Source organism: Mya arenaria, chromosome 15 (genome assembly GCF_026914265.1).
Source record: "Mya arenaria isolate MELC-2E11 chromosome 15, ASM2691426v1".
NCBI classification, from domain to species: Eukaryota; Metazoa; Mollusca; class Bivalvia; order Myida; family Myidae; genus Mya; species Mya arenaria.
This window is the reverse complement of record NC_069136.1, coordinates 19,707,036-19,720,381: the sequence shown is the minus strand read 5'-3', so window position 1 is coordinate 19,720,381 and position 13,346 is coordinate 19,707,036. Positions and strand designations below refer to the sequence as shown.

General features: G+C 35.1%; 1 protein-coding gene across 3 annotated transcripts in view; it reads right to left on the bottom strand.

The window, feature by feature from the left end:
• Positions 1-13,346, bottom strand: part of LOC128220377 (cell death abnormality protein 1-like) — a 67,746-nt gene that overhangs the window by 43,355 nt on the left and 11,045 nt on the right. For all 3 annotated transcript variants that reach the window (XM_052928749.1, XM_052928750.1, XM_052928748.1), the window contains exons 2-9: positions 12,305-12,563; positions 11,493-11,558; positions 9,463-9,585; positions 8,885-8,965; positions 7,801-7,887; positions 5,424-5,510; positions 3,803-3,886; positions 2,706-2,831 (exon numbers count right to left, since the gene is read on the bottom strand). In XM_052928749.1, coding sequence (XP_052784709.1) covers positions 2,706-2,831; positions 3,803-3,886; positions 5,424-5,510; positions 7,801-7,887; positions 8,885-8,965; positions 9,463-9,585; positions 11,493-11,558; positions 12,305-12,487 — 837 coding nt within the window. In that variant the 5' untranslated portion in view covers positions 12,488-12,563. The remainder of the gene's footprint in view (positions 1-2,705; positions 2,832-3,802; positions 3,887-5,423; positions 5,511-7,800; positions 7,888-8,884; positions 8,966-9,462; positions 9,586-11,492; positions 11,559-12,304; positions 12,564-13,346) is intronic.

Genomic DNA, 13,346 nt, shown 5'->3' with positions numbered 1-13,346 from the left:
CGTCTGACAAAGCACTGTCAAATTATTATTTTGGAAGAAAATTCGCCGAAGTGTTTGATGAAGCTAATCACCTTATCAAACTCCGGTAATACAACGAAGGCGGGGCTCTTTAAGCGGCATAGACTGCCGTTTGTTTCAATTGAAATGATGAAGTAAAAGGAAAGTTATCTTTGATTTAGGCTTTAGACAAGATGTTGCCTTCTGACGTAGCATATATGACGTAATTTATCACTTGGTATACACATACTGGTATTGGAGTTTGTAAAGTATAATAATCCTATCTCAATTACCAGGTATATACGTTTATACGCTTAAAGGTACTTTGTATTATATAATACAAAATTCCGCGTACCGAAAGAGTTGACTAATATATTCGATAATTTAAAATTCCTGAAATAATAACCATGAAGAATATTTGGTTAATAATATTTAATGTTTCAAGTGAAATTTTGAAAAGGCGGATGACGGTTGCTTGGAGTGTATGACATATTACATATATTTTATAATAATTATAACTATTAACGGTCATCATATCATAAATGTGCCGTCAGATTCATCATTGATCAGTTACAACAAAGGAAAAAGATTGAAGTAAATTATTTCAACTGTTTTGTGGTGTCTAGTGTAACACTAACTGATTTATCGATTGGTCCTAATGCGTTTTTGTTAATCACTTAGAGCGGAATTAAAGAATGTCAGAGTATGTATTAGTTCTTTTGACGGTTCCAAGCTCGAAATCAAACTATGAGACTGCCAGTTTGATATTATTTCCATTTTCTTAACCTCTGCCTTTATTTGCGTAAAATAAACATCATTGCATTCGGAACTCCTCGGCCATTTTGATCGAAAACAACCTCGGATGTATTTGGACGGTTTACATACTCAAAAATTGGTACGTTTAAGTCCGCTGCAAGTAGATCGCGTAGTAATTTTATTCAGCAGTTAAACTTTATGACTTGACTCTTTAATATGTTTGCAATACTGGTAATACACTTCTCTGACAATTAATTTAAACTTAGATCAATAAATACAACTTTAAAAAAACTACACTTAATTACTGAAACCATTCCAAAATTTACCAACTACTTCAACTGATGTACCGGCATACCCCGAGGTTGTTTTTGATAAAAATGGCCAAGGAGCTCCGAATGACATTAATGCTGCTCGTATACAGATGCTGTATCAATGAGATAAAACACTTTTTTAAGCTTCGATGACAGTTGTCCGAAACTGAATAACCGTTTGACCTTTCCATTCATTGCAAGACTGGCGTAATAATCCATAGTCTATATATGGTTTAAAAGAGTATCACGCAGACCGTTCAAGATAAATGTACGTATTGAAACTGATGACTGCCAGTCACCATAAACAATAATGTAGAATGTTAATTGAATGCTTGACATTCTTCTATAAGAAGTTACTTGTCAAACAAATATAGGTTCTATTCTAAATTCTAAACGAACCAGTCCAGTAGGTGATCAGCACTATACTTATGACAATGAACACGTCATTGATATCACTAACATAAAATCAGTTCAAAATAACTTATCATTTCTGAAGTACAGTATTGCAAGTATGCAAAATAACGGATATTTAATGTACACTTTTTTCAAATAGAAAGCATTCCTTTAAAACACAGTCTTAAATATAATTTTATATAGTATCTTACCACTAAAATAATTTTAAACACGCTAATAGTTGTACTTATGGTTACTGACTGGGTTCCACCTTCAGTTCATATTGTATTTTTACACTGACAACAGTTTGAGCGATTATGCAATTAAAAACACTCAAAGTAGCGGTTATGGCTACTCCTCCTCCCCTCCCCTTCAGGTCATATTGTATTTTTACACTAACAACAGTTCGAGGGATTACGCATTTAAAACCACTCAAAGTAACGGTTAAGGCTACAACCCCCTTCACCCCCACCCCCTCCTCTTCATTTCAAATTGTATTTTTACACTAACAACAGTTCGGGCGATTGCGCATTTAAAACCACTCAAAGTAACGGTTATGGCTACTCCCCTCGCCTCCCCTTAGGTTCATATTGTATGTTGTGGCGTGAACTAAAACTTATGGCTAATAAGCTGAAACTTTATATTTTATATTTATTTGAAGTACACAACAATTTTAATAAAATGCATATTAGTTCAAATATACAGTTTATAAGAAAGTAAAACATCGAACAATAGTCATGACGAAACTCAGAGATCAACATATTTGAAATATTTTCGTATGCATTGATTACCGTTTAACAATGAAAAGCTGCCTAGACTCATTTTATATGAAACACTTACAGCTACCAGGCATTCCGTTTAGTTTCCATGTATGTTTGTACTTACAACAGTTCGGCATTTTGACCTTTAAACCAGCTCAAATTAACGCGTATGACTACTGGGCTCATTTATGTAGCTTCTATTGTATATATACACTTACAACAGTATCGCCATTTCACATTTAAACCACCTCATAGTAGCACTTATAATTACTAGGCTCCTCCTTAAGTTTTTATTATATACTAATGTTTAAAACAGATTGGCCATTTCGCTTTTAAACCAGCTCATGAAAACACCAATTACTAGTAGGCTCCCATTAAGATTCTATAATATGTTCATTTGTACAACATATTGGCCCTTTGAACAAGCTCATAGTAACACTTATTAATACTAGACTCCCCTTTCGTTTCTATGTATGTTTATACTTACAACAGTTGCCACCTCCTCCACCATAAGGACAGTGACATTCTCCCTCTTGCACTGAAGTGCCTTGTGGACCAGTTGGACATGTCGCTTGATCGCAGCATACAGAATTGTCGGGACAAGAGGCGGGACCTACACCGTTTGAGATGAATATAAGAATTGAAACTGATGACTGCCAGTCACCAAAAACAATAATGTAGAATGCTAATTGAATGCTTGACTTTCTTCTATAACAAGTAAACTGTCAAATAAATAGAGTTTCGATTCTAAATTATAATCGAACCAATCCATTAGGTGATCAATACTATACCTAACACTTTAAGTATCTATCATATGTTACCGGTACGGATAGATAAATCTGACCCGAGGGCTAGCGCGTGAGCCGATCACGACGCTTACCGAGTTACCGGTCACCCAGCGTTCCCCAGGGTCGTTTTTTTATCCGGACCGGAATAACATGATTGACATTTTTTCTTGTATACCTAAAATTATGATTTTTTTGAAAAATTGACGTAAAAAACGCACTTTTGTACATTTCACCAAAAAACGCGTGCGACGTTGTGTACTGACGTCATAAAGCGCAGTAATTTTAAATCATTATCGACGTCAAAAAGTTTCTTTAAAAATCGCGCTTTCACGATAAAATTTTTTCAATTTAAATCAAATGTATTGTATATATATATATATATATATATATATATATATATATATATATATATATATATATATATATATATATATATATTTTTTTTTGATTCCACTTTATTGAAATTGCATAATATACTTTTCATAAACCAGACAATCAAAGAAATAAGAAGTGGCGTGTTGTTGCGCGTTACTAATCTTACATGGGGGTGTAAGATGAGTTTTCCAGCACCGGTCAAATGACCAGAAACACACGTCCGGTATGTAAGACAATAACACTAATAAGGACATTCCATATCATGTTTGCATCTTAGAACAGGTATACTGATAAAATTTCACATGCTTTTTTTAAATTGGGACGAGATCAAGATCAAACTTCAAGAAAAACGTGATAAAACATTCGTACAAAGCTGTTGTATAAATTTTACGGCCAGTATTAAGCAGTGAGTAACACTTACAACATTTCGGGTGTGTTCCTCCATTTTTACAATCACATTCTCCTGTACCATCGTTACACTGTGCACGATCACCACAATCAGAACCTAGAGTACATTGAGCACTGGTAAATAGTCATTATAAGTTAGGGGGTTAGTAGGTGACCCGATATGGGATGTATAGGGCAAAGGCAACCATATCGGTAGAGAGCAAAACTCAAACACAAATATGGTTTCCTGCACCCCGTATGTACCATATCGCTTTACCCTCTAAACCCGTAATGTATATGTTACGTCGACAAGCTGTTAACGTGTTTATATGTTTTATTAATACTAATAATATCTGTCATGTGTTCCCCTTACGGATAGAAAAATCCGACCCGAGGGCACCTGAGTTGCCTGGTAACGAGGCTTGCCGAGTTACCGGCTACGCAGCGTGCCCGAGGGTCGGATTTTTCTATCTGGAACGGATACACATGATAGATATTTTTTCTAGCATACCTCAATTATTTTTTGTGTAAAGAAACGGCATAAAAAAGCTCATTTTTGTACATTTCACCAAAAAGCGCGTGCGATAATGTTTACTGACGTCATGACGCGCAGTAATTTTTATTCACTGTCAACGTCAATAAGTTCCTTCGATATCAAGTCTTTGAAGGGTTATTTCGTTTTGTTGTGAAGATATATTTTTGTGAAGTTAATGCTTATGAAACCCATCTGTTGAAATCTCATAATTATGGTTACTTAAAGTATATAATAAAAGAAATAAAAAGTATTACGTCACAGCGCGTGACTCATCTGGCATGGGGGATGCCAGATGGGATTTTCCAGCACGGCTGACGTTACCGGAAATGCCTATCCGGTGTGCTAGATATTGGAATCGAAAAATAGATGCCATTATGGTACGATATAAATTTTTGATCCAATATGGAAGAATATGTGGTCACCGCGTGACCAGTCCTGACACAATGGCGTTGCATCATTTATGTTGGAGGCGTGATATGGTTTTTTAATCAAATTGCGTTGCATGTACTAGAGGATAATTATTTGATTAAGTGTAAGATCGTTCAATATTTTAACGAATGAGCATTAAAACTATAGTAAAATATATTCTGACTGTTTGTGTTCACGCGGTGAAAGATATTCCGATATCGATGACACTTAGCGATGAGTTTGTTAATAATTCAACCGTTATATTTCAATTCACCACAGAAAGACATGAACTACCTATCTTAAAACTGATTTTCAGGAAAAAATAATACAACACATGAAAGTTTTGTGGAGATCACATGTACAACATTTCAGATTATTTGCTTTTAAATTTGAAATATTCTGACCTCACAAACAGCCGGATTGCTAGCTAAAACGTAAAGAAATGAATTTAGGAACTCTTGCATGTCGTCGACGAAACAGACAAATGTGTGCTAGAAGTGACCAATGGTTCATATTTTAATACACGGAATGGCAATTTTATCATGGTGTTCATATAAAAAGACTAACTATGAAGTTGTTTGCTCTATAATTTTGTAGCCGAAAGTCAGAGAAAAAACAGAGAATTTGTTGCAAAAAAATCATCAGCAACAACATACATTGCATACTTTGTCATTTCTAGTGTACTTCTGATGGGAATAAAATTGTAACTTACAACATTCAGGGGGATTTCCGCCAATTGTACATTCACACTGACCATTGTCTTCGTTGCACTCGGCATTATCAGTGCAATTTTCAGGACCTGACATTAATAATAAACAAAAACATCGGGATAAGACATATTGTGTACGAGTATTAAAATTAAAAACAAATGCGGGCGTTTTTGTTGATAATAAACTAGTGTGGGTTACATATTGGTTTTATATTGGTTTTACGAACAGTGAATTTGTTGTGACAGTTTCAAATGAAATAAAAACTAGTTTTATCGTTTGTAAAACATAGAATTGAATAAAAAAGCCATATCCATAATATGCATTTCTATTCATCGTTTATCAGATACCAAAATGTAAAGAGTGTATTCAGTGCATGTGTAAACCACGTGATAAATTGCGTCATTAATGCTACGTCGGAGTGCAATATTTTGCTTCGAATGAAGACATTAAACAAAGATAACTTTCCTATTTCTTCACCATTTTAAATGAAACATAGCGAAGTCTACGCCGCTTACGGAGCCCCGCCTTCGCTCTTTCACCCGTAATTTCTTAAAACATTTCGACAAACCTTTTTACATCATACGGCCGTCTGACGAAGCACTGTCAAATTATTTTTTTTGAAGAAAATTCGCCGAAGTGTTTGATGAAGCTAATCACCTTATCAAACTCCGGTAATACAACGAAGGCGGGGCTCTTTAAGCGGCATAGACTGCCGTTTGTTTCAATTGAAATGGTGAAGTAAAAGAAAAGTTATCTTTGATTTAGGCTTAAGACAAGATGTTGCCTTCTGACGTAGCATATATGACGTAATTTATCACGTGGTATACACATACTGGTATTGGAGTTTGTAAAGTATAATAATCCTATCTCAATTACCAGGTATATACGTTTATACGCTTAAAGGTACTTTGTATTATATAATACAAAATTCCGCGTACCGAAAGAGTTGACTAATATATTCGATAATTTAAAATTCCTGAAATAATAACCATGAAGAATATTTGGTTAATAATATTTAATGTTTCAAGTGACATTTTGAAAAGGCGGATGACGGTTGCTTGGAGTGTATGACATATTACATATATTTTATAATAATTATAACTATTAACGGTCATCATATCATATTTACACCTCAACTTCCATTCCTTAAATGAACTGCTTTTCAGCAATTGCGTTCATCAATCGATGAACGCAACATCTTCGGATATGTTCGGATCGCAATTCATCGCATAACAATATACATGAAAACAATTGATGTTGTTATTGTTTGTATTGTTTCAGCAGGTCTCGTAAAATATAAGTCAACATTTTAGAAAGTGTTAATTTATTATATTTTAACTGTATTGTTGTCATAACTGTTAAATTTTACGTTTAAAAGCGATTTCAAGTGGTTGATCTTTCCCCGCGATATTGTGACGTCATTTGAAAAAAAATGCTTCCGGTTACAGTCGGGTCGTTATATTTACAGAATGGGTAGGAAAGGCTTACTGAAAGTTTTTTTAAATGAAATTAAGTATTTTTTAACAATTGTTGAATGAAATAATGAACTATTGGTGTAAATATAAGTAATGAATTGCGGGCTTGATGTCATTATCGGGGATATGAACGCAATTGGGCTGGTCAAAGTACGCGTGGAGTCCTTCGGACTCCACACACTTTGACAAGCCCAATTGCGTTCATACGCCGATAATGACATCAATCCCCAATTCATTCCTTAAATAAATGTGCCGTCAGATTCATCATTGATCAGTTACAACAAAGGAAAAAGATTGAAGTAAATTATTTCAACTGTTTTGTGGTGTCTAGTGTAACACTAACTGTTTTATCGATTGGTCCTAATGCGGTTTTGTTATAAATAAAATGAAAACTAGTTTTATCTTTTGTTTTACGAAAACGATATGGGTTTTTTTTAATTATCTAGACCCAATCCGGGGGCGATTTCGTCGGGTCGTTCCATCCGAAAAATAGCTCACTTTGAAAAAACAACATAGCGGACAGTGATTCAACACAGTTTGAACAGGCAATTTGCCACCTTCGATGTAATTATTTTGATTGATTTAAGAAATGATTGCTTCATGCAGAACTCTTTGATGTTGTTGAAGCTGTACACGAAACCATGCATCTGTTACTTTTCGAAACTGATGTCCAAAATGAAGAAACCATTGAAACCAACACTGAAACTACAGTCGAACCTCGATGACTCGAACTCCCAGGAACCGGCACAAATACATCCAGCCTCAAAAAATTCGAGCGAAGCGGGATTGTTTACTTTCAGTATAAATAATTCGGTCCTTTACATCTAGTTCGAGCTAACGAGGAGTCCGAGCCAAGCGAGTTCGAGCCAAAGGGGTTGGACTGATAAACTTAACGGTAACTTACAACAGCCAGTCTCAATTTCTCCCCCGAAAGAACATTCGCATTGTCCCGTTGCCTGATTACAGAATTCGTCATAGTCACAGTTCGGACCTGATATAATAGCAAAAGGGTTTGTTATTAATACAGTCCTAAACTGAAACAAGTAGAACAGACATTGGTTTGATAGTCAATAGCGGGTAGAAAGTGGGGACATCCCCGCTTAGTTATGGTGCAATTTGTCACGTGGTATACACATACTGTATCATACTACTGAAAAGGATTTGATTACTTAAGAGGTACAAATACCTTAGCTTGAAGAACCACTTCAAACAATCACACGTGCCTAAAGAGCATTATAAAAAAAAATGTTTGTTTCTGAGTTCACTTTCTGCCCTTTTTTCGGCACACATCACTATGTTTTAATTGCTGTATACATTTTTTTCAATTCCTTTCTTCCTCCTTTTGATATATACTCGGTAATTTCTTGCCCGGAAAAAAGACGCGTAAATGTATTGATAGCAAGACAGAATTTACCAAAAGCTATCTAGTCTATATTGGAAGCAGTTAAAGCTACACTCTCACAGATATACCATTTTTACAAAAAAAAAATAATTATTGTCTTGGAAAGAGCAAATTTTTGCGTAAATATCTGCAAACCAATGGTATTTGGTAAGATTGTTGACAAAAAATCAGATCGTAAATTTTCATATTTCTGTTCGAAAACTAATGTTTTTTTTATGGCTTAAAGCGTTGCAAATGGTTTAAGAAAAATGCACAAAACATCCTTAAACTTGAACTTAACCAAAAACATATGTGACTAATTATTTGTCAGCAGACTTTTTATGCATGGTTTACATGCATTTTCGAATAAATTGATATCTGTGAGAGTGCAGCTTTAAATCATGAACGGTACTTAGGCCTTAGTTTTTGGCCTTAGGTAATATCATTTTTCAGAGTGAATATTTAAACATAACATATCATACATTTTTTAAACGCAATTTTTAGAATCAAATGCGTACATCATATAAGTTCTTAATTCTTTATTTTGGCGTTTTACAAAAAATTGTAAGCGCTAGAAATATCATGAAGGACTGGGTCATTAACTTACAGCATTGAGGGTAGGTTCCTTCGAATTCGCAGACGCATTCGCCGTCCTCACAATAATCATTATTGACGCCACATGATTCATCTTTGGAAAAAAGACAGTTTTTTATTATGTCGAATATGTTTGTTATTTAATACAAACATTTAAAGTATAAGCATTATTTTTGATTAACTAAAAACACGGCGTTGTGAAAAGAAAGTTCTGCAAAAATGTTGTCAATTACAATTTTAGAAAAGATTTATGTTGATGCAAAGCATCAAAGACGTCGCACGAATGTTGTTGAAAAATGACTAAAAGGAAGCTGGAGCAGTTTACTTGCATATCACGTTTGAGGTACCTTGATACGAACATTCTTAAATTATTGAACGAAATCGGGTTTTTAGCTCAATGTCATCTTGACCTTGATGTCAGCCCTGACCTTGACCTTTGGTCCACTGACATCCAAACTAATATGTCAATTTCAATTTTAAATAACTACTTAATGCGGGATGTGTATATGAATCTATGACTATATATAATTGGTTGATTAAAAAAAAATGGATTCCGTAAAATCATATGTTTACACATGTTAAAAGCTTTACCGCAGCATTCAGGGAAAATCCCATCATATTTGCACGTGCATTCACCGGGAGCGGCATCGACGCAATTTTCAGGTCCCTGACAGCACTTTGCATAAGGGTTCGAATCGGTGCAGTCCATCTTACCTTTAAAATCAAAGACTTTACTGATATAAACTGATATTATCAATGCACTAGCATTCAGCTCGACGGCTTCGCGGCTTGAGACTACACACAGACTCTTGATATTTCGTAACTTTTGCTAAACAAGTGAAATGTAACCTAAATCATAGGTACACAACTGCCTATTCTGACAAACACTCATATGAGTTCCATCAGTGTACGTGCAATTCTTTTGGAGGTATATGGGGCTTAAACAATGCTTCAGAGAACTACGCTTAGCAACGAGTTGTGACGGAGGCAAATCCTATATAGACCCCAGATGTAACTATTCAAAATATAGAACACGATGTGTATGCGTGACATTTCCGGTCATACCTTATAAAAAGTTTTTTATAAGGGTTAATTAATTATGAGTCGATACTGAAACTGTATTTCGGAAACTATTTTTTATTGGATTTCCTTTAATCATTGGTGTCTTAAAGGCCTAGTTAAAGCCTTCTGTTAGTGACCCCCCAAACCGTGTATTTGTACACAACCTCTGTTAAAGGCCTTTTTTAAGCCTTCTAATAGTGACTCCCCCCCCCCTAAAAAAAATACAAATATGTATGGTACACAAGCTCTGTTTATTGATCTTAATTTACTTGCCTTGATCCCTCTTATCAGATCTCCAATCGGAATATCCTGCTGTGTAGTTTTAGAAGTTTTATTATGGAAATGGACCCTAAATTGCCCAATAAACGAATACACAGAAAATTGGCCCCTACTGTGACACTAGTGCAATTAACAGGAGATGCATAGCAGGGGATTATCATACCAAACTTTCCTCAAACTCGGCCTTTAATTGACCATAATCTAATTGTATTATCAGTTCTCTGATCTGAGTATCCTGCTGTGCAGTTTGGGATTTTTTATGATAATAATGGACCCTAAATGGCCCTGAGCCAATAAACGAATACACAGGAAATTGGCCCCTACTGTGAAACCAGTGCAACTAACAGGAGATGCACAGCAGGGGGTTATCATGCCAAACATTCCTTAAACTAGGCCTTTAAAAGCCTAGTTTAAGCCTTCTATAAGTGATCCCCCCCAAAAAAAAAACGTGACTGTATTGGTACACAATTTCTGTTAATTGATCTTAATCTTATTGTCTAATTGTCTTATCAAATCACCAATCTGAGAACCCTGTTGTGCAGTTTTGGATATTTTAGTAAAAAAAGTAAAACAATGGACCCTAAATAGCCCTGACCCAATAAACGAATACACAGGAAATTGGCCCCTACTGTGACACCAGTGCAAATTAACAGGAGATGCACAGCAGGGGATTATCATGCCAAACATTCATTTAACTAGGCCTTTAAGCAGTGAATAAAAAGGATTAACAATGATATAGTGGATAATTGTTTGATTCAGTGTATGTTCGTAATATAGTTCACCGAGATATATATTACGAGTGGTATAGCCACGAGTAAAACATTCACTTTTGGTGTTCACGAGGTGAAATATATTGGTATATTACACTGAAACAAACAATCTTTATTGTTATTGTATGCCTACATATGCTTAAAAGTAATTTAATTTCCACTTTTTAAGAAAAAAGAACACGCCAATTTGTATGCGCACGTAGAGTCATTTCGGAAATGATATCGTTGAAACTGTGGCCCAGCTCTGTGCGCGCTGATGTTTGATTTGGAACAGAGAGCGGGCCAAAATTTGAAAACATTGAAAAATATCAATATGATATTTTCACTGTCTGAAACAGTGAACTATCAATTTATCTTATGATAAATCTCTATAAACCACCGGAAACTATAGAATAAACTCTTTTAATACGTTGACGCTTTTCACATTTGTGTGTTTCCCGTTTGTAAACATGACCTTTTTAAAATGTATGAGAAAAACTTATGATTGAACATTCGTGCACTCTTACTTACATTTTCTGCATTTGTAATTCTTTGAATCACAGTAACTGTCCTCTGGACATTCACCTGTTGAACAGTCTGAAAATATAGGTTTTAAGTTTTATAATCTTTTTTCATAACAGATATAGATGAAATAACTTCTACATGAGAAATTATTCAACACAGAAACACTTATTTATTAAGTTTTGTAATTATCATTGATCTTTATTTCTTTCAAATATTCATGTAATACTTCCAAAGATTTGCCTAAATATGCCATATCATATATTGTTGGTTCAAGGGGCTCAATATTTTATTTGATGAATTTAATATAATTTTTTTTTAATTCACTTGATTTTGATAATCATCAAAAACAAAACAAAATATGATATGTGTCCAGATGAAAGAAAATAAGTTATGGCTACGTGGCCATAAATTTCACAAAAGCACCAAAATAACGGTAGTGTGTTTTAATCTGTACACAAATCATACGCTTTTTTATCATATAAGCTGCACTCTCACAGGAAAGAGCAAATAATTGCGTAAATATCTGCACACCAAGGATAAAAGATTGCTGACCAAAGATCAGATCGCAGATTTTTATATTTCCGTTCGAAAATTAATGTTACTAATGGTTTAAGAAAAGTGCATAAAACATCAATTTTTGAACTTAAATATAAAAATCTGCGATCTAATTGTTTGTCAGCAGTCTAATTTTCCATTCCCTCCGCCGCCGCCGCCTCCACCGCCGTTTCCGCCACCACCGCCACCGCTGTTTCCGGCACCGCTGTTTTCGCCACCACCGCTACCACCACTACCTCCTCCGTCACTGCCGGTACTATTACCTTCGTCGCCTTCATTGCTAGAATCCTCGTCTCTACTGCCATCGCTGCCACCACCACCGCCTTCGCCGCTGTCGCTACTACTACTTTCGGAGCTTTCAGCACTACTTTCGGAGCTTTCAGCACTACTTTCGGAGCTTTGAGTACTACTTTCGGAGCTTTGAGTATTACTTTCGGAGCTTTCATTGCTAAAATCCTCCTCTGATCGTGCGAGACGCCGCGACTGGACCACTATGATAAGTAGCACCAGCAGGCACGCGATCTAATGAAAGATAAGAGGTTCAAAGTTAATTAAAATACTAATAATTATGTATCTTATCATTTGTTGATTTTTTGGTTATTTGATGTAACAATATGATATGTTAAGTAACAATATAATATGTCAAGGAGCACTATGATATAAATTAGCAAAGGCCAATGATAAAAAAGATCTGCATCCAGAGCTACGGTTACTGTGCACTGTATTGTTCCTTAAAGCTGCACTCTCACAGATTGACAACTTTTGACAACTTTTTTATTTTTTTGTCTTGAAAAAATGTATGGAGACCAGTGATATAAGACTGTTGACAAAAATTCAGATCTCAGTTTTTCATATTTAGGTTCAAAAAATGATCTCCATACTGGTCTCCATACATTTCCGAATAAATTGGCTCGTTCAAAAAATAAAAAAAAGTTGTCAAAACGTTCAATCTGTGAGAGTGTAGCTTCAACACGTACATGCTCTATTTCGCGACACTCAATTCGAAATGTATTTAGAACAGTGTGTGTATACCACGTGACAAATTGTGTCATAATTGCTACGTCGGAAGGCAACATTTTGCTTCGAATGAAGACTTTAAAAAAAGATATCTTCACTATTTCTTCATGTTTGATGAAATTAATCACTTTATCAAACTCCGGTAATAAAACAAATATGGGACTCTTTAAGCGGCATGAGCTGCCCTTTGTTTCATTTTTAATGGTGTAGTGAAAGAAAAGTTATCTATGTTTTAAGTCTTCATTTTATGCAAAATGCAAAGCCTTCCGACGTACCATATATGAGGTA